Source organism: Perca flavescens, chromosome 2, assembly GCF_004354835.1.
Source record: "Perca flavescens isolate YP-PL-M2 chromosome 2, PFLA_1.0, whole genome shotgun sequence".
NCBI lineage: Eukaryota > Metazoa > Chordata > Actinopteri > Perciformes > Percidae > Perca > Perca flavescens.
In genome coordinates, this window is record NC_041332.1 from 8,819,288 (window position 1) to 8,842,003 (window position 22,716).

Consider the following 22,716-nt stretch of genomic DNA (forward strand, 5'->3'; position numbering starts at 1 on the left):
TAGCTAACTGGTCAACTACAAATAAAAATCTAATCAAGAAAAACTTAATTATGTTGGGGTAACTGCAGCTATTTTATTACAATAACATGAATAAAAGTAACGTGAATAAACTTGAATGGGTAAACTCGTCCGTGAACTGATGCATTCTAACCGGCAGCGAAGGTGTTTAACACTAAAAACTCCCATAATTCCACGCAACTTCCCAACGTCATCAAAAGTCCAGTTTTACCCTTTTATATATGTCAATGGTTTTACCGTCCATTGTTTTGGTTGAGAGACCCCCATAGACATATAGAGAGACCCCTAGCGGCAGAAAGTTACATATTGTACGTTTAAAGGTGCCATATTAAAAAAGTGAGATTGCTGGATAATACTTTGAAAGTATCAAAATGCTCCATCCACAGAGAAATGCACACAGTCCGTATTTAGAATCTGTGCCTTTAAACGAGCCGTCAGAAGTTCTGTACGGTTGTGATGTCACAACTATACCGTTCATAGGTAGAAAGTGCCGCTACAGTGCTGTTAGAGTCATTCCTTGACTGCAATGACGGTGCAGAGACTGCGAGAACGCAGATGTGGAAGACCCAGAAAGGCTCACCAATCAGAGAAGACTGGGCTTTTTTGGGGAGGGGGGGGCTTAAAGACACAGGCGCTAAAACGGAGCGTTTCAGACAGAGAGTGAATACAGGTAATACAGGTATATTCACACAGAGACTATGAGAAAAATGTCCTGTTCTAGTAAAAACCCCAAATACAAGTATGAACCTGAAAATAAGCATGATATAGGACCTTTGAAGAATTGCAAACAACCCAGAGCGTTTTTTATTTCTCCTATCCCAGAATGCATATGTGGTGTAGCCCGACCTTATTCTACAGCGCTGTGGAGATAGGTCTGGCAGTAATATTTTCTATTCTTCATATTAATAATCTGAGTGAACAGCACTTTCTTGCAGTAGTTAAATGTAGATGTGTCCTGGATGAGGAAAAGGGGGGAAAGGTTAGGTCGGGTTTCCATTGCCTGCCTCGTGGGGGCAGATGAGCAGGGTGGAGTCCAGGTCCAGGCGGAAGGCCGGGTACAGCGGCTGAGAGAACGGGCAACGAAAGGTGTGCAGGAGTACCACTGCGTCCGATACGCTGTAGAAGGAGAGCGCTCCTTTCTGACGCTCCAGGAAGACGCCGATCCTGGGGCAGGGCGGTGCGGCCACCGTGGTCTTACGGTTGTCGTGCCAGGCAGCGTATCCCGCGTGTGTACACCTAAGCCGCCAAGAGTTCTCGTTGCGCCCCAGCAGGCAGGGTTTCCCGCCACCTTTGCGTCCGATACCTCGATAAGTGACGCCGATGTCGACCCATCCCCCGCCCCTCCACTCCACCTCCCAGTAGCTGGCGCTGCCAAACTGGCCCTCCCTGCACAGGACCTGGGCCACTGAATCAAAGCGCTGGTGGTGGGGGGGGTAGGGTTGGGTCTCCTCGCCACAGTGGACGCCCGGGGAACTCTCCAGGAGAAGCAGAGTAGGGTGGGCTGTGTCGGGGTCCAGGGACAGACGACACAAAACTGGAAAAGCAAGGAAATCAAAAGAGTAGAGTTCAAGAGGCAGGAATTGAGATTTTTACTGCCCCAAAGAAAAGACAATATTCTAAAAGAGAGACGGACGGACGGAAGGTTGTTGATTACTAATCAGGGAGTTCCCCAAACAGACAGATTGGATAGTAGCCATGCAGAGATTTTTGCAGTGGCATAAACAAATATCAAATGCAACCACAATCCTCGCTTTAATCTGCAAAATTTGAATTGCAAACAGTGTCCAAACTCCTGATATTTAAAGAAATAGCGGGTCAGACACATACTCTTTATTGTCCGAGGAGAGACATTGGTTTTGAGTAGGCTGTCATTTAGCCGGCTTAATGACAGCTGTTGTTTAATCGATTCGCTGATCGATCAAAACTTAGTTGACAACAACGCTGATAATCCATTTTTGTTTTCTTGCTTATCCAGCCCGAAGGTCTAAGGATAGATGGTTTTTATGTGCTGTACAGATTGTAAAACAAATGTGACATTGGGCAACATAAAGCCAATTTAAGCAAGCAAACATGTACAAATATTTGTTTAATAAAAGTTTGTTATCATTGTAAATTGGATAACTAGACGTTTATAAAAGAAGCAATTTAAAGATGTAGCCTTGGGCCTTGATGTAGCCTTGGGTCTTGGCCTTGGGCTTGCGTAGTGCAAGCATAGGGTTTGGGGAAAACATTTTTAAGGTTCAGCAGAAACCGAACCCCGTCCAAAAGCCTAATATTAGGCCGAATCCGAATCCTGGATTCGGTACATCCCTAATTTTTAGTCACACTAGTGGCGTGGCTTGAACTGTAATGTTGGTCCGTCTGTAAATCCACCACTTTGGTCCAATAAAACTACTGAATGGATTTCTATAGAAATTTGGTACATTAATGTTCCCCTTAGGATGAATTGTGATAACTTTGACTATACCTTCTCATCTCATCTACCACCATCCTTCGGTCAGAACATTTTTATTTGTCCAATACTTTGGTTCAACTGCAAAACCTAATGGTAGAAGTGGGATCAGGGTACTTAAAATTGTTGACCCAGACTTGGTTGAAATCAGTAGCGTTGGAGGCATTACGATCCCTGACCTCAAAGATATGTCTTTCCCGTTTCTCCTCTCTACTCTGCTGCTCTCACAGTTTTCTGAGTTGAGTGGGACACCGACAGATGTTAAGCCGTCCCCGTAGAAATTTTAGGCACAAAGAGGATAAATTACACCCATAACCTTAATCCTCCTCTGACCAAATGTCATCCTGTCAGCTGGCTTGTTTCTGTCGGGACAAGGTCGGGCTTTTAATGACGGACCTGGATGTCATAAATACAGTATGATTGCCATCCATCATTGATGAGGATCCACACTGGGCTCTCCGATTTCCCAGCAGGAATCTCATTATCTGGGGAACTCGAGGCATGGAGAAAAGAAGGAGAAAAGGAGAAGGAAAGAGTGTCAGAGAAAGGAAGGAAGGAAGAAGAGAGGAAAGCAAATGAATGACATGCAGGATGGTCATTCTGAATGGGTGCACTAGGCGGAGAGAAGAGAAAGGATGTAGGAAAGAAATGTAATGGATGAGGTGGAAAGTTTGAGAAGTAGAAGGGATGGAGGATAGACACGGTACTTACACCTGAGGAAAGTTGCCCTCATCCTCTGATCAGCCGGCTGCAGAGACAAAGAGGACAGAGGGAACAGCACCGGCACTGCTGACAGGACACACGTGAGAGAAAGACACAGAGAAACTTGTATTTAATACTTTTAAATAAAGGGAATGGAATACATGCATTGAATAGGAGTGAGAGGGTGGGGGAGAGAAACAATAGGAATTGGAATAGAAAGTAAGAAAAGAGAGGATGAGTGAGACAGAAATGCTGAAAAAGAAAGGAAGAAGGAACAAGCACAGTAATAATGGTTCCATAACTCCAATAAATAAGACTATTCAGTAATGACACCTTGTTAATAGGGCTGTGCAATTAATCAAAATTTTAATCGTGATTATGATTTCGGCTCCCAATGATCACAAAAACAGAATAATCGAGAAAAACAATTATTCAGCTCATTACGTTTTGCAAATAAACTCTTATTTTCTCTTGTGTTCTGAATAAAAAAATAAAGTTAGGAAAAGTATTAAAGCAAAGTTCAGTTGTATGTTTTCTTTTTTACTGTTGATTTATTTAACTTTTTTTAAGTTCAATAATTGCAACATCTTTCCAGAAGTCAAAAAGTAATCGTGTTAAATTATCGTGATTTCAATATTGCCCGAAATAATCGTGATTATATTTTTTCCCCTAATTGAGCAGCCCTACTTGTTAACACAAAAACCTTGCCAAGCATTTGAGCATGTAGCATTATTACCAACAATGAAGTCACTACATTTAGAATTTGTATGTGACATTCATTTTGTTAGTGGAAAAATGACACAATCTCAGTAAAAATTGGTGCACTTAATGCGTTGCTTTCTGCCCAGTCACCTTACGTTCTTTGCACTCCCACCGGATGGCGCCAAAGTATGAAATCCTATCACAAACCGTATAAAATAATCCTAAACACAGTGGTATTATAAAGGAGCAGTTTGGCATTTTAAGAAACATGTTTTTTTTAATTGAGATAAGAAACACCTTTATTGAGCCCCAGTTGAGGGTGGGGGTTAGGGGGATTTGGTTGTTGCAGCAGTGCAACAGAAACAACAATCTTAAATAAATAATTGTAGAAAGTAACAGAAATAAATGATAAGAGGTACATCAATTAAAATAATGGTAGAGTAAAAAACAGAAAATAGAAGAAAGTGAGTAAGAATATTTCCAAAAAGTGGCAAACTTTTAAAAGCTGATATTCTAAATTAGCCTGCCGGTTAGTTAGCATGCTTACAAAACCAAAACCAGCTCTTTGTGTGAGTAAAAGGGTCAGTACACCAAAAATTCCAAATAAATCCCACATTTGTTCCACTTACCCCAAGTAGTATGTTGCCCTGCAGATGGTGTTGGTTGGGTTTGCTGCTGCGGTTTGAAGTTCTCTGCACCTCCTCAATACAATGGATATGAATAGTATTTGGTATATTATTCATTTTTTTAAACTCAACGATGCTAATAATAACAAAACAACAAGCGTTCATTGTCATTAAAATACTTCCAAAAAACTAAATGAATTGAAATGCATTTGAATGCTTCCAATTAAAATTAAACTAAACCTAGTTTATATCAACGACGTTCCACTTTCGGGATTGTTCAGGTGCCGCTGGAAATTCGGCCGGATGTCACTCACTTTGGGCTGGATGTCCGTCCCCTTCCGCTTTCTTTGTGTTGTCATTTTAAACTCTGGTGGATTTCTGAGGACTATGGTTAACTGCTCCTCAGATCTCTGCAGGGTAAATCCAGACAGCTAGCTAGACTATCTGTCCAATCTGAGTTTTCTGTTGCACGACTAAAACAACCTTTGAACGTACACATGTTCCACCAAAACAAGTTCCTTCCCGAGGCTATTTTGCAGAGGCGCTGTGGCTTCATCCGGCGCTAAGCTTTGCCAAAGACGATTGGGATCGGTTTAAAGACATGCCAATAAACCAGAGCACGTTTCTCTCCCTTCCCAGAATGCTGTGTGGACTAGCCAGACCCTCGTCGGTAGCGCTGTGGAGGAAGGTCTGGCAATGCGAGACTAAACTACTAAACTGAACGGATTAGAACATGGCAGAGCTGGATATGAGCCAGACAGCTTTGTATCAGACATCGGCCTGTCCTCTTCAGCATGAATAATTGACACATCCACTGTCCCAGGCGGTGTTAAATGTTGTGTCAAAATCTTCAGTCTGGTAAAAATGGGTCACCTCAGACCTCAGTCACAGAGGGCATGTGTGTGTGTGTGTGTGTGTGTGTGTGTGTGTGTGTGTGTGTGTGTGTGTGTGTGTGTGTGTGTGTGTATATATCACGTTTCTAATGCTTACCTTTTACACATTCTGCGCCCAACACGTAGTTGTCATTAACTGGAAAGAAAAATGAATCATACTATGAAACTAGTACGCATTTGGAATTTTGTATACTTAAATCTACCTTATATTAGGGCTGCACAATTAATCGCAACTATATATTGAAATTGCAAAATGGACTAGTGCAATATCCAAATCGCAGGGTGGGGGCGCAATATTGGTTAAAGGCAAAATATGTGTCAAACCGTTGTGACTGAAGTACTGTGGTGATGCAGAGACGTCCCGGCCTACAAATCCTATCCTCAAGACTAAAGAAAAAAATCTTTTGTTTTGGTACAGATCCTCATAAAAATCCCACCATAATCATTGAATTTTTTTTTTTCCAATGGAAATGAGAATAGTGATACAAATATGATCATTCCCTCCAATATCGTGAATCATATCGCAATCGCAACATCAGTCAAAATAATCACAATTAGATACTTTACTCATGTCGTGCAGCCCTACTTTATGTGTGCTGAATTTGCTGTATTTTAAAATGTATTCGCTCAGCTTATACATTTGCCCATGGGGCTGGTGTCTGCATGTTTGAGTACTTAGTATATTTATTAGTGTTCAGTATATCCTCAGTGACTTTTGTCCCGCCTGTAGGGCATCTGCTGTACCTGCACGGCTGATCTTGTCCACCTCCTCCCTGCAGACCTCCTCCACGCGGCTGCGGAGGTGGCACAGCGCTCCCCAGGCGCCGCCGAATCCCTCCGAGGGCAGGCTGAGGGCTCGAGAGTGCAGACCGGTGGAAAGAGGGACACATAACAGGGGAGCCACCTGGGCCGATACACAGAGAGAGAGAGAGAGAGAGAGAGAGAGAGAGAGAGAGAGAGAGAGAGAGAGAGAGAGATTCAAAAGATAAATATTTAGAGCATTGGAGAAATAAAAAAAATAAAAAACACAAAGTAGATTAATTGTTATTTGACTCTAAACAGAGAATATAAACTGTCTGAGACACAAAGAAGAGATGAAACCTGACTAAATACAGGCTCAGTGACCACCAACTGGCAGTAGAGACGGGAAGACTCAGACAGACATGGCGGCCCAGAGAGGAGCGTATTATGTGCTCACTGCTCAACAGGGGAGGTAGAAAAAAAAAAGATGCACTTCCCATTCTTTGAATTGAGAAAGAGAGAGTCAAAAATACAGCCTGACTTAGCATCCACAGCCCTCCCTTCCTCCTTCCTTAATTCCTTGTACAATTGAATTTGAAAATAGCACTTAAGTGCCCGTGGTCTTTTTTTCCACTGGTCACTGCTGACTCATTCTCCACTTGCATCCATTCTTCCTCCTCCATCCTTTATACACAGGCTAATCTGTCTGAGCAGTAGGCACTCTGGTGACTATGTATGGCCTCCAGGATGCATTAGATGTAATGGGTGAATACCAAATACCATTAGCTTCTAGGGGCGGGCATTCAAAATTGGCAATAGCTATAAATGCTGCGATGCTGTACATTGGAGATGTGTTGTTCTAATGTCTATGTGGAAGCATCTGTCCCTATCAAATAAACGTGAAATGAAAAAGAAATGCAAGACTTGGTAATGTGCAGTGGTGGAAGAAGTACTCAGATCTCTTCTAAGATCCGTACCAAGCATCCGGATTAAGATCCTTTACTTTTGGTGAAACCTCGGATCATTTGATCAGTTATTAAACTCAAACCATCTGAGAAGTTTGCATAGGACCTGTCTCTTTGGTGGACTCAGACATCTGAAAACGTGACAAGGGCTCCCAACCATAGACTGTATATAAAGATGGACAGCTTGACAGCTTCACAAAAGGGAAGCCAAAACATCTTGATCATGGCTGGCAGCAGTGAACTAGCAAACTAGTACATGTCAGATAATTTCTGTTCTTATCTGCTTGTTCAAGTGCTCATTTCTTTTCGGATAAATTTGTTTTTAATTAATGATTTGATCCAAAAAAAGGGGGTGAAATGTCATGTTTAACGCCTGTGATTGACTCACTACTGCGCAGACATGGTTATGAAATTGCATGATGCCAGTGCCCAGCATATTTTGGCTTCACGTTTAAACAATGGGAGGAAATGGAGACGAATCTTTAGGTTACACGTTACTTGAAGGCATCTACATAAGAGTGACATGACACTGTCATGAACGTGTCATAAACTATGTAAACAAGTCATAAACGTTTATGACATAACGCTTCTTTTAGTAAGGGTCATTCGCTTTTGTCATGACAAGTTATGGAATACCTGTCAACATTTGGTTTTCAAAATCCTTGAGATTTGTGCAGGGGCATGGCAGCGTGACCGGGGGTGTTACTGTTAAGCGTACTGTAAGTCTGAGCTACCAACATTGCCATCTTGAGTTCAGCTTGCTTCACGTTTTCTGCCTCTGTCTGTTCTTTCATGATGAAGGATAAAATCGCCCGTGTGCCCTTATGTGCTTCTTCTGGACGATGGTGCCGCTGTGTTTTAATGTGCTGGGTAATCTCATTTTCCCCGCCGTGCGCTACCTTAAAATCAATGCGACACACCCTACAAAAAGCGTGGATGTTGTCGATATGACTAGGTAAGATGCATGTAAATTGTTGCGCCCAAAACTGTTGAAATTTAAAGCTGTATTTGGATTTCTTTGCGAGAACACCACCTTCACCCGTCGTTTTTATCTGCTCACTTTCGGGTCTGAACTTTCCGCGAAGCTTGCGCAGAGATCAACTGCTCAACTGGGTTATAGGTTGCCAGGTTGAGGTGACAAACGGGTTGAAAATTGTACATGGTGAGTGGATTGTGTGAATAGGATGCGTTTCATACAAGATCTGGCAACTGGTCAACATTAAACAAACGTATTGGTCTGATTATTTATAAAGGAGTTTGGGCCATACAAATTACGGGAGTTTTCCAGGAGAAATAACAAACTGGGAGAGGTCCGGGAGATAGGGCTAAAAAACGGGAGAAACCCTGGAAAAACGGGAGTGTTGGCAGCTATGAGTTATGTTTATGGTTAGAGTTAGGGTTAGGGTTCATGTGTCATGACTGTGTCATGACAGTGTCATGTGTTCATGATAGTGTCATGACACTCTTATGTAATTACCTTCAAGTAAAGAGTTACCCATCTTTATATACAGTCTATAGTCCCAACTAGAACAAGAACAATATGTCCCTCTGAAAAGTAGCAAAGTTGAAGTATCAAGTATAGCATAATATTAAAACACTGTACTTAAGTACAGTACTTGGGTAAATGTACTGAACTTGTATGTAAGTTCCTTTTCACTGCTACTAAAGTTGTATTTGTCTTTGGGAGAGCAAACCTCTGTGCTCCCTGCATGATGTAGCTTTATACGTTTAGACATTTCCCATCCAGCCTCCCTTCTTTTTGTCACTCTAAAGTTCTCACCCCTCCTTGGGTTTGTACGCTCTCTTTCTTCCCAGTGCATAATATCCTCCCTCTTTCTCCCCCCCTCACCTGTAGGAAATGGGCAGTGTCCTCGGTTTGCAGAAGCTGACTGATCTCCTCGTCTCTCCTCCTCAGCTCCTCCAGGTCTTTCTCCAGCACCTCTAGGTCTCGCTCAGCCCTCCCAACCACCGCTCGCTCCCTTGCCTCCAGCCTTGCTCGAACCTGAACAGCACACAAGTACAGCATGGATGCACCAATCAAACCGTTCTGTTGCTAATCTTTTTGCGTCTGTGCTGTGTCTTGTTTAGCGTGAAGTTCTGCTTTGCGCTCTTTTTTGTTTCTTTGCATTTTAAAGCTTTAGTGCATAACTTTTTGATATTAAAAAGGTCCCGTGGCATGACAATTTCACTTTATGAGTTTCTTTTGACATTAATATGCATTCCCCCAGCCTGCCTATGGTCACCCAGTGGCTAGAAATGGTGATAGGTGTAAACCGAGCCCTGGGTATCTGCCTTTGAGAAAATGAAAGCTCAGATGGGCCAACCAGGAATCTTCTCCTTATGAGGTCATAAGGAGCAAGGTTACCTCCCCTTTCTCTGCTTTGCCCACCCAGAGAATTTGGCCCACCCATGAGAGAGAAAGAGACATCATGGCTTTCAAACGAGCAAAGTGGCAGTTGGTCCATGCCACACCCCCACCCTCCACCTCGCCCCCCCTCTCTCTCCTCCTCAATAGCAACAGACACAGAAATGGCACATCCTAAGGAAAGCTCATTGTGGGACTGGCTCTAGTGGCTGTAATTCTACACACAGTGCGCTCATGGAAGGCTTGTATCATGTGGACGCGCCAACCGTTTTGTTGTCATAACTTAGAATTCCTCATGGGGGCGGCAGAAGCTACGTACTATAGTTTTAAAAGACAGGGGACTACAGATACATTTTTTTTGCTAATTCTGGCATTTTTAACCCATGTAAAACCATGTGCTTTCTTCATTTGCAAGGTCACCTTCTTGAATCAACTGAATTGATTTGAAGGGCACTGGACAGAACTGAGCAACTCCAGTCATTTTAACAAACATATCAGAATTATTATTTTGTAAGCATTGTAGTACTATTAACTACAGTTCCCATTAACCTCATCAGAGCTGTTTAAATGTATTACTTGTGCTACATTTACAGCTTCTGCTACAATTACAACAGGAACCATTGCTTCTAAGAGGCCGTTTACACGGCAACGTTTTCAACATAATACGCAAAAGATGTTTTACGTTCTAGCGGTTCCTTTACACATCACTGGCATTTCGGGGGGCTGCAAATGGAAACTTTTGAAACCGGGTTCCAGAGTGAAATCTTTTGAATACGTGACCCCAGCATCGCCACGAAAACTAGCAAAACTGGTGTCTGTGGAGCCAGACCGGAAACGGCGCTCTCTCATTCCCACATAGCCCTCGCACTATAGTAAAACTCCCAGGTGGACCTCAGCAGTCCATTCAAAACAATGCAGTCTAAACACTGAAGCTTTTAAAACGAGACTGTTGTCATCTAAACGTAGCCTAAGGCTACTTCAGCTACTCTTCTGAGTAGTGCTGCTACTACTGGTTGCCAGGAGAATCCCTGCCATTATAACTACCACTCTAGTCTTGCATGGCCAGACCTTCCTCCACAGTGCTGCAAAGGAGGGTCTGGCTAGTCTACACAGCATTCTGGGATGGGAGAAAAATGTGCTCTGGTTTCATTGGCATTTCTTTAAACCAATCACAATCGTCTTGGGCGGGGCTAAGCACAGGACGGAGCAACGACGCCTCTTCAAAAATAGCCTCGGGAAGGAACTTGTTTTGGTGGAACGTGTGTACGTTCAAAGGTTGTTTTAGTAGTGCGAGAGAAAACTCAGATTGGACAGATAGTCTAGCTAGCTGTCTGGATTTACCCTGCAGAGATCTGAGGAGCAGTTAACCATAGTCCTCAGAAATCCACCAGAGTTTAAAATGCCAACACAAAGAAAGCGGAAAGTGACGGACATCCGGCTGAAAATTAGGGACATCCGGCGGAATTTTGGGGCGGCACCTGAACTATCCTGGACATTAAACGTCGTTGATATAGACTACTACCACTCCAACTGCTACATCTATTGGTATCATTACCAACCGGTACTTCTAGCCCCTACTCCTCACCTCTGCCTTGGTTTTCTCCAGGCGGAGTGCCATGTCTGCAAACAGAGCATCACTGTCATCCAAAACAGCCGACACTGACAACTGAAACACAAACACACAAACAAGTTGTCAGAGTAAAACAGTAAATACTTAAAGACACCATGAAGCACAGAATTCCAATCTCATCTGCCAAAGTACTGCCAAAGAAAAAGCTCTGACCAATAAAGCACAGGTGAATCCACTGATACTTCTCAGCTATATGTCATCAATAATATCTCATAGTTTTACAGTTTAGAAAGACGTGTTATGTACCGTTTCAACCAACAGGAATCTTATTAGATTGAGTAAAGTTGTCATTTCATTTTAACACGGGAATTTGTGTTTTGTCTCCTATCTTCTGTGTTTACAACTTCCAACCAACTTTACATGAACTAAGAAAAGCGGCCCGTTTTGATATGTGACAATACTTATTTTTTTAGAAAATCCAATGGCTTTTGGTATAAAATATGGTTTATTTATCCTAAGACGCAGGAGGATTTAATCAGCCCAAAAAGCTATACGTAATCTCTCTATTCAGTTTCAGACAGCTACAATGTTTTTGTACATAGTTTTGAACAATAGTTAAATGAGCAAAACAAAAAAAAATTACAAAAGTTTTCTGAGATTTTAAGCCATCCAACAATAATTTTTCACCAATCTTTGGTGCTATTGCTCTTTATTAATTGCCCGACTAAATATATCGAGGGCCTGAAGTGTGCTGCCAAATTCTATTTCTAGCAGGCCTAAACACTTTCATATAAGACATTAAGACCACTGGTCCCCAAACTTTTTCACACCAAGGACCTCCTTACTAAAACAGTAGCAGTAGACAAAATAACAAACCAACATCTGATAAAAAGCCAATTTCCGACTGATGTTTTAGTGAGCTAATACAGTGGTTTTGCGAGCAGTTAGAGCAGCCACGAGCAGGATGGATGGAAATGAGACTCAGGGGAAGGGAGAAGAAAAAGGCTCTTCCTGGAAGACTAAAAGAGTTGCTTAGAAACTGGAACTTAAATAAGCTTTGCAGTGGAAACTAACACAACAGCTCCTGTAAGGCTGTGTGTGTGTGAGAGTGTATGTGTGTGTGTGTGTGTGTGTGTGTGTGTGTGTGTGTGTGTGTGTGTGTGTGTGTGTGAGTGAGTGAGTGAGTGAGTGAGCCCGATGTTTTGCCCGGGCAGTTGTGAAAATGTCAAGCCAAATCTATTTATATAACCCTTTATCTTATGTGCTTTACATGGCACATGCCATACAGTACTGCATTGTATGATAAGGCTGCATGACCGGCATTAATTACTTTGCTTAATGTTAAGATCACAATCATTAATCACAATTTTATTAATCCATCTCCGCGAGAAAAATACTCGTATTGCAGTGGGAGAGAAAAACAGTTGCAAACTATACTTAATCAACCTATAATTTAGAATAAGTAATAATAACAATGATAATCGCCTGATCTCGATAATTTGAAGTGAGCGTCAACGTCGACTAAAATGACAGCCCTCAACGTGCACAGACTATACCAACACTTTAAGAGTGAAGGCCGTATTATGGTTGTGCATAGAATCGACGGCGTACCCCCGCAGACCCCTCTGCGTCAACGCCGGACCCTACGCCGTAGCCTTACGCACACCTCTCAAAAAATGTAACTACATGTCGCATAGAGGGTTAACTTTTCCTGCTACACATTTCCCACCGTGGTCAGAAAGCACAGGGGAGAAACTTTGTTCCTCTCACTAGTAGGGTTGAGCATCGAGAACCGATTCCTAATCGGAAACGTTTCAAAAATTACAATTACATCGGAATCGTTTCTTTATTGGAATCGTTTGGAGGATTTGGTTTCATATCCGATCATCACTTCCCAACTTAACATGCGCAAGTTTTGGTTTCCGTAGTGGCCAGCTGCTTGTTGTGTTGCAGCCATGGAGCACAGTAAGCGGTGCTCTAGTGTGGCTTTATTTTACGTTGAAAAAGCTGTAAAACTGCAAACCACCGTTGAATCAAAATAAAACTTTTGTCTTATTTGTGAAAATAGGCATGTGTCCTGTTTCAACTCCACCCCTCAAAGAATCGGAATTGAGAAGAACCGGAATCAGAAGGAAGAATCGGAATTAGAATCGTTATCCAAATCCAAATGATGCCCCACCATACTCACTAGGACTCTAAAGTCGGTACTCGCTCCAAAGCTAAACGCTGTCACTCTCTCACTTCTCCCTCGCTCTAACACACACACACACACACACACACACACACACACACACACACACACACACACACACACACACACACACACACCTTACGTAGGCTACAGCGAAAGCTCTACGTGGAGCCTCCGCAGAAATGTAAAACAGGCTTAAAGTTACTTGAAACCATGTGAGAAGCATGTTTACTGTGTCATGTTTTCTTCAGGAGGTAAGGTGTTGGATAAGAACGGGTATGTTCCAGGTACATTTCCATGTTCTAACACTTGGGACTCTCAACTTTGTGTGAATAATAAATGTTAGTTCTTGGAAGGTTGTGAGCGCCTGTGTCACCTTGAGGGACTCCAGGCTTTGTTGAAACTCCTCCAACTTTCTCTCTCCACTCAGTGTCCTTTCTTGAATCGTCCTCTGAGATCCCTGGAGCTGGAGCTGACACACACAAAGACAGTCAATAGACAACATTCAGGTATTTGTGAGGAGCATCTCTACTACGTTCTCGTATAATTAGTTAATTTGTATAATTAGTTTGTCCATTAGGTGAAAGCTGTGGTGATTTTGTTATGCACTGTAGAGGTTTTATCTATTAAGTTTTGTCATGGTTTATATGTACAGAGTTGTTAAAAATACTGGAAGCACAAACAAGAATGTTTAAAGTTGAACTTAACAGTTTAGTACAGTACGCTGCGTTTGGAATATAGGCTCCCACTGGATTTTCATGTGAAAATTGATTTTTTTTTTGCACATTTTGCTGGTATAGAGTCTAAAGAACAAGATGTTTTTTTATCTTCAAATTTTCACGATCCATCTTTAGTGTTTTTATCTGTACGTTTTAAAATAAGCGATTATATCTAGTCCGAAAAGTGATTTTCACATTTTCTTCTAATTTTTCAACAATTAATTCCACTTTTGCACACAAAACCCCCAGTTAATGTAGAAAGGTTGTTTGTTCTAAAACAATATCCATAGTTTTCAAACTCTGAGTGTCTGAAAAGTGCAAAAACACCTCCTCCCTAGTTGCCTATGTCAAAAACTTTGACAAGCTTTCCTTGACCGGCCATGTCATTCTATTGTCTACCTTAAGAGAAATATGTCTTGGAAATAACCTATAAGAGTACAGTCATCTCACATGTAACAGAGCTACACAGCACACACTGAAGAGCACACACAGTAAGTTGGGTAAGGACTGTTTTGCTAGCTCATTTCATGATGCTAGCTTGAAGAGAACATGGAACCTGCTTCATTTGTGACAAAGAGTTGAAGTGTTCTGACAATAATTCAAAGTTCACATCTTGTCCAAACTCTGAGAATACCGTCAGAAATATATTATCCCATGCTAAAAAGAGAAGCTCTCGCTGGTGACCACCGTATTGCTAGCTTCTGCAACAAGGAACGGAGCTCCTGTGCAGGTTTCCGTTAGTATTGCTGTAGAAGCTTGGTCAACAAAACTAACTTGCTGAGACTTAAAGACACATATCTGAAATCAGATAATACCAGGCCACCCTCTGCTTCTTCTTAGGTCGAGGCTGATGCTGGACCATCAAGAACAAAGAGAAAAAGCAGATTATATGACAAAAACAAAATGTGTTTTTTTGCCAGAGTGACCATGAAAGCCATCAACTCCACAATGTTCCGACTGCATCCATGGGTGGTAGAATCATACGCATCCTGGGAAATTCAAACAACCCCATCTACAACGTAATCAGAGCTACATTTGTAGACAACTTAGATGTTCAAGCACATGACACAAACTAATATGAGCTGTCAGCTTACCCCTGGTCCCTATTTACATCGGATGGCTTACTCTATATTCCAACAGACCAATCAGAACTGTTGAAAGCAACACAGAGGTTGCATAAAGAAGATGCCTCAGTACCAACAGACTTTTCGGTCATTGTCATAGATGGTACGGTTGAATTGCAGGCCTTAAGAAAAGACACTCATTCAAACAATTGTGCAAAGTTGGCAGATCAGTTCCTATCACTTATCTGCAATAGAGGAAAAGGTTCACATGAACTGTGGGTCTTGTTTGACTGTTACCTTGATAAGTCATTGAAAGATCAGACACGAGCTAAACGCACCAAAGGCTCTGAACCATTTCTCTTCTAAATCTCAGATGCCATGGATGTCCAAAACATAACCATGAAGCAGCTCCTCTCTCTTAAAGAAATGAAGAACAAACTTACTCTGTATCTTCAAGGGAAGTTGCTACAAACCTTTGCATCAAGTGGTCAATTGCTTGTTTGTGCAGCTGGCACAGAGGTAATGTCAAATTTGGCAGATGCAATCCCCGTGGAAATGCAAGAACATGACCATGAAGAGGCAGATACATTGATGTGCCTTTATGCTGCCTCATCACACCCTGGTTGCACAATTCATGTGCACTTGGTGGACACTGACGTTTATGTGCTGCTTGTCTTCATCTACAGTATTCTTCAACCATGTCAGTTGCTTTTGCACGCCCGGAGGGGAAAGAACACAGCCCTGAGGGGATCCGGTGCTGATGGTCTGTGAGTTGGAGACGTGTTTCCCCAGCTTGACATGCATGAAAGACCTCAGGTGGGAGCTATTTCGAAAAGGAAAAGAGGGGGAAAAGCTTCCACCTTCACCAGCTGCCTTTCTTCCTCATGTATCCCGGACAGACTATTTGACCCATGTATGGAAGTCCTGCACTAAAGCAAAGCTCAAGCTGCCTTCTCCTGTAGATCATGGGTGGCACTTGGAGGGACATTCGTTTGTGCCAGTTTATTGTTTAAATGACCCAGCACCTCAAGAGCTTCTGGCTTTTGTAAAGTGTGGCTGCCTAAAGATCAAGTGTGAAATCCTGTACTCGAAATGGACTGCCATGCACACCAGCGTGCACTTGTGTAGACTGTGAAAACCAGGAGGAGGTCAAAAATGACAGGAGTGATGTTGATGAAAGTGAGGAAGATGAGTGAGAATCCAGAAAAAGTTCTGAAGGCAAACCTGAACCTGACTACATCCAATGTTAACTATCCAATGTTCAGATGTCTGTAATTGAAATGTATGCAAATTAGTGCATAATTAATGAGATACTGTTAAATTACATCCATAAACATATATTTTTCAGAAAACTTATAATGCAAAAAAATATTGTCTCAACATAAATAATCAACTAGTGAAGTTTCATATGAATATCAAGGAGTTAAATTTTTACCCTATTCACCGGTTCTATGTTACCTATGGAGGACAGTTTTAGGCTGCATATGCTAATTAGCAGGTTTACAACTAAGAAAATCAGCTAAGTAAATATGATATTCATAATCAGCATCCAAAAATTAGGCAAAATACCCTCTTTACCAGCATTTTCTCACATTTGACACCCGAGTGATAGTAGTCCCAGTCTTAATTATGCATTATATAAATGATGATGTCATCTAAGTGTGAAAATGGATCGTGAAAATTTGAAGACAAAAAAATAATAAATCTTGTTCCTTAGACTCTATACTAGCAAAATATGCACAAAAAAAATCAATTTTCACAAGAAAATCCAGCGGGATTACACAAGACATCATACTAGTTGTAGATTTAGTCTGAAGCGTGGCAAAAGGTGCTGCAAGTCATCAAATAAAAACAGATGCTACTATACAAACACAATTTTGAACGGTTTCAATTATTGTTTGTTATGGGGTTTATTTAATCTACGACCATTATTTATTAATTTTGCCGTCGTTTGATTGGATTTTGATTTTTGTCTACTAGTGACCACTAACAGTGTGCAATGCACTTTTACACAATGTATTCGCCACTTATGAGACATCAAGGTCTCTCCCGTCTTCTGGCACACCCGTCAGTGTGCAAATACACCTCCTCCAGTACGCTTTCATCCATCCATACGACAATGGCAAAGTTTGGACCATTAAATCCACACTGCCCATGCGCTACATGTAAACTATAGGGCTTGTAAACAAAAGTCAAGTTGACTTAGTTTAGCATGACTGCATTTTGCCATCAAATTTGTTTGATCAACATTCAATATTCTAACACTTTCTATTTCGAGGTAATGTCTGGGAGATCTTTTTTGGAAGAGGACAGAGAACTGTTTGTTGGTTGTCAGTTAATGACAGAAATGTGATTTGACATGATGGCTTATTGTTTCGAATTCAATTAGATTAAAGTCCTTTATTGGCCGTGTCAGTTTCTTAAAGCAATTTAGTTTGGGTTGACTTGACTCAAATGGATCAACACAGTAAGTAATACACAACATCAGGTTTGTTAACACATATCTGTATGGGTTCCACAGAGAAAGAATGTGACAATCTCTGGTCTTAAGTGTTTTATTCTAGTATCTGGTGATCCTTTAATAGCTGTAAATGTTATTGTCAGAGATTTTGCCACTTGAGAATTTGGAAAACTCCTGGATCAAATTCATCTGTGCATCCCTGGCATTAATAATACACATAATTTGAAGATCAGATTATGGAGCCCTCCTCTAGTAGAGAGACTTTGAAAACTGATAGTGTAAAGTCTGAGAAAACCAAAATATGTAATCTATTATGAAACCTCAAGTGTGTCTCTGTACCTGTCTCCTGGCTCTCTGGGCGTCCACACTGTGCACTTCCTCCTGGTCCGCCTCGCACAGCAGACAGTCCCCGCTCCACTCCACCGGGGCCTCCGCCTCAGAGCCGCTCCCCGCGGGCTCCAGACCCAGGCGGTGCTGGGCGCACATCCGCTCCGCCAAGCACTCCACCGCGGCCACCAGCTTGTGCCGCCGCAGCGTGCCGACCTCCCGGTGCGGCAGAACGTGGAGCTCGCAGAAAGACGCCAGGCAAACCAGACACGACTTAGCCGCCCTCAGCTTGCTCTCCGCCGGGCAAAAGTCGCACGGTACTTCCCCGACTCCCTCCAGGTAAAGCTCCGGCTCTGGAACCATCTCACTCAGCTTGAGTTTGTCGACGACTTCGGCTAGCACCGTGTTCCTCCGGAGCACCGGCCGAGGGCTGAACGTCTCCCGGCACTGCGGGCAGCTGAACTGGCCCGAATCCGCCTGGTCCCAGTAGTTGTTGATGCACGACATGCAGTAGGTGTGTCCGCATGGGGTGGACACTGGGTTCTTCAGGAGGTCCAGGCAGACGGGACACCTGAACTGGCTCTCCGCCACCGAGATATTTGCCTGGGCCATGTCTGGTGGCGTCTCCTCTCACCTCGGGTGGCTTCTGAGCCGCCTGTTGACTCCGCTCGCGTTGAAGCTTTTCCCGGCTGCAAAATTACGAATCCCACTATGGCCACGCCAAGACCCGCCCTTCAATAGCGTTCACACACTACTATTGGCCAGGCGTCCATGCTTACGTGTACAGGTCCTATCCCCTGACCAATCCCCTAACCCTAACCTTAACCACTCGAGGTGAAATGCCTAAACCCAACCAATCAATCAACGATACCATGGGAACGATACAGCCATGGATATGGAATACAGCCCAAACGTCTCTGGCACTTCCGCAATGGCATCCAGCCTGTTATTGTGGTAATTCCAATGGGTAATTCGGCCCTCGGTTATATCTGACAGACAGGATCGGCTTTAAAGGACCAGTTCCCCCAAATTTCAAAGAAACACATTTTCTCACAAATGATTTGTTCAGTGTTTCCATTTCTGCCTCCACCCCCAGTTCAGTGGTGGTGAATGGAATTTTATTTATCACATTTTGAAGTGTTAACAGGAATATATGCCATATTTAGCCCTTTGTTATGAACTTTATAGGCATTTTTTTTACTTGATAAACTCTGCATATTGACAAACATAATAGAAAAGGTAATATTTTTAAAACTGTGAACTTAGAATTTGATTTCAACCCGTTCTTATTTTAATGAATTTTTATTCAATGTATGTTAAATGTTTTTTTTTTAATATTTAGCTTATTTATTCTTTGTTTTATTTTATATACATTGTGGGATTTTGTGTAACTGTTTTGATTTCTAATTGTTGTCTCCTTTGGCTGATGATGAGTAGGCTACATTGATGCTAATGTCACCATTTGTGATATGCTGTGGTGGAAAAATTGTTCAGACACTTTACATAAGTACATGTTCTAATACCACACTGTGAAAAATGATCCACACCAAAGTGCAGTTAAAGTTTCAGCGCATCAAGAAAAGTTTCCCCAAGGGGACAATAAAGTATAATTGAATGTAATTGAATGGATGAATATCAGCAGGAGATTTACAGTTTTAGCAACATGGAAGGGGGACAATACACTTTTTATGACGCATGTCTTCAAAATTGCTAACATGAGAATCAGAATTAGATCTATTGCCAAAGTAAGTTTGCACTTGCATGGAATTTGCCTTGGTGTGTTTGGTGCATACAATAAGCATATTAGAAATGGAACAATAAACAATAAGGAGAGACATATTTAATGAATACATCTAAGAGTTCTTTTTCATACATGGTTTGAATGTGTTGTTGCATATGATGCACTTATGTGGAGAGAAGTTGTTTATAGAAAGTTGAAAGCAGCAGGGTGATACTGTAAAACTGCATACAGTTTGAGAATATGCGACGCCCTCTGCTGACCATTTCCCATAGCACACATCACTTCTCTTTGCCATAAAGAATAAAGTGAAACCTCCAGTGTTTTTCAAATGATTGTGTGCATTAGTTCTTGTAACCCCTTTTGGGCCATATTCAATCATATCCAAACAACAACAGGTGCTCATGGTAATACATTTCTGCCTTTATTATGTATCTTTGATTATTCTGAACCACCTCATGTGAATGCTGTAAGTGAATAATAGCTGTGGTGATTTTGCTGCCATATGTGCACATTTTATTTACAGCTGGATTCAAACTAGACATCTGGATGGGATATATCAAACAGGAATGCCATGACCACTAATTCAGTGACAGTTGTATAGATCAGTGGTTTTCAACCTTTTTTGAGCCACGGCACAGTTTTTACATTAAAAAAATCCCACGGCACACCACCAACCAAAAATGACACATTATAGCATAATAATCAGAATCTGCATTTTTCCTTTTTTAAAATGTATCCATCGCTTTTGCAGGCTTACATCGATGATCTCAGCCCTACTGCTTACATCCTGTCACTGCGGGATGTGCGCGAAAGATGGCAGCAGGGCTCCAGACTAACTTTTTTCATTAGGAGCATAGTGGCTCCCAAATGAAAATTTTAGGGGCACAACCAAAAGGTGCTGTAGAAATAAAGTTGCCTTGCCTTACAACCTCAGCCTATCAGTCAGTCACCAGGGCACAGAAACCACTGCTGTGCCTGCTCGGGTCCGAGGAAGTGTAACGTCAACAGCACCGCGAACGCTTTCGGCTCGCCATTAATATCATATTACAGCAAACGCTGTCTGCTTGAAGTTATGAAAAACTGTAACCACACTTGAAACCACTTTATCGGCATTTCCGTGACTCACTGTGACTTCCACAAAACTGCAGAGCCGACGTAGTTTGCATCGTCTGCAGCTCTGCGTGTGTGCGAGTGTGTGCGTGTGTGTCAGAGCTCTGCTATCTGTCAATTTTCAGAGAGGTCAGATAAGCTCTCAGGTACCGAAATGTCAACGTTTAACGTGTAAAAAAGGGGGCAAATTTACTGGTCGCACATGTACGACTGGATGTAAAATTCAGTCGCACACTCTCAAATTTTGGTCGCAAAATGACTGCCCTGCTGGCAGTAATTCTATTGTCTTTAATCAACAAGGTCATTATTGCGCTATACTGCCACCTACTGACACAGAATAGTATTTAATTTCTCTGCCAGTCAAATTGAAGCACAGATGCGCAACAATGGAAAATTATTAGCAGTAACTCAATAAAAAGATTTGTTGGACCAATTAAGTAAAATCGGATAATTTCTCACAATGGTTGATAATCACTGGTATAGATAATAGATGGTTTCACCTGATGAAAGATTTCATCAAGTGTCAATATTTACTTACTAAGATTCCTGCGATATTACAACGTGAAACATTTTTTAGATTGGGTTCCAACTACAAAATAATTGCTTACTTTTTTTTTTAAGGGCTCTTGGTCGTTAAAACAAAAGGAGAATATGCCAAATTTTGAATTGTTACTTATGAATATTATGTGAGTTATATGTTGTCTGCTGTCATCTCTGATGTTTCTGTCATTCTGTGCCGGCTCCGTGAATTGAATTTCAGCAACAGTTGAGCCAGAGATTGAAAGTAAACCCTACTGTTGTCCTTGGGTCAAATTGGGTTTCATAGTTTTCATATGTATTAGAAATTTGGGTTCCTTTCAACCTAATTTCCACAAAATAACATGGATGGTTCCATACAATGCTCTGCGCAAGTTAAATAAAGGATCAGTTCACTACTTTCATTGAATTTGGGGTGTTTTATTCAATGATAGCATTTAAAAAAAATAAAAATTGCTTTTAAAAACGCACCCTGACTAAAACTACATACCTTCCTCTGATCTTAAGTATTAGTCAAAATAGTTCACAATTTCAGCTTTTTAACTCAAACATTAGGTATCATTTCATATAAATTAAGTTTATTAACCATTAGTTCCGGAAAAAAAGTGTAAAACTAATAAGTTGGTGTTAGTGGTGAAAAAGAAGCACAGAAAAGTGTTAATTTTGGACCCTGGAGGACAACAAGTTGAAGGGTTAAGAGGGGGGCATTCAGGTGCTACAGTAAGCTTTGTTCTGTGCCAACACACACACACACACACACACACACACACACACACACACACACTTTACCTCTGGTGGGTTTAGTTTGTCAGTGGGAGCCAGGATTAGTGCTCCATGTCACCTTAAATGCACCAATACTTTTACAAAATGATTTGTAGGATGCAAAACGAAGCGAGTAATAACACTACAAATAGGATCCCTGGAATTGTTGAAATGACCTGCATCACACTTACAGTAAATATTAAAATGTTATTGAAATAATGATCATCAAAAGACATATTTTTTCATGTAAATTTTGTCCAGTTTTAATGTAGAAGTCAAATCAGTGCTTACTGGGGCTGTGGGCCAGGGACTTATTTCCATCCTGGTTTTAAAAGTTTATGTTTTGTTTGGCTGACGTGAAAATGCAGTAAAATATCCTACAGGCCTTGATCGTATGTCTTCCTCACTTGTGTATCTGTAAATGTCTCTCCAATCCCAGTTCTTGAGTGCAGTCCAAGTCTCTGTCTGACTCAGAGCTTAGAGCAGGCGGACAGACAAAGCCCTGAAAGGGGGTCTGGTCCCTTGACTCCCCTGGCCCCTTTTGTTCAAAGTGGGGATCTGATGTACTCACTGTTTTAGAAAGAGCCCTTTTCAGCTAGGCCGTAAGGCGATCCTGGGCCTTTCCTAGCTAGGGTGTGCCTCGGGCGTCTCTGGTTTACCTGCGGGAACAAGGATGGGTGGGGTGGAGTGGGCTGGTCCTCCCTGGGCCAGGTAGTAGTGGTGAGGGGTGGAGAAGAGGAAAGCAGCTGGTCAGTGGAAGAGGGAGAGAG

At 41.9% G+C, this 22,716-nt stretch overlaps 1 protein-coding gene across 4 annotated transcripts; it reads right to left on the reverse strand.

Annotated features, from left to right (window-relative positions):
* Window positions 1-459: 459 nt before the first annotated feature.
* Window positions 460-18,492, reverse strand: LOC114570995 (E3 ubiquitin/ISG15 ligase TRIM25). Of its 4 annotated transcripts, none has more exons than XM_028601740.1 (9): window positions 17,809-18,492; window positions 13,602-13,697; window positions 11,050-11,130; window positions 8,949-9,101; window positions 6,138-6,297; window positions 5,491-5,529; window positions 4,504-4,572; window positions 3,182-3,259; window positions 460-1,552 (listed from the first exon to the last, which is right to left on the reverse strand). In XM_028601740.1, exons 1-9 carry the CDS (start codon window positions 18,406-18,408, stop codon window positions 999-1,001), a joined length of 1,830 nt encoding a protein of 609 aa, XP_028457541.1. In that variant the 5' UTR covers window positions 18,409-18,492; the 3' UTR covers window positions 460-998. The 4 variants fall into 4 exon arrangements, with proteins under 4 accessions (XP_028457541.1, XP_028457539.1, XP_028457531.1 ...); XM_028601738.1 differs by having other exon boundaries at window positions 3,182-3,256; window positions 4,504-4,575; XM_028601730.1 differs by having other exon boundaries at window positions 4,504-4,575.
* Window positions 18,493-22,716: the final 4,224 nt, after the last annotated feature.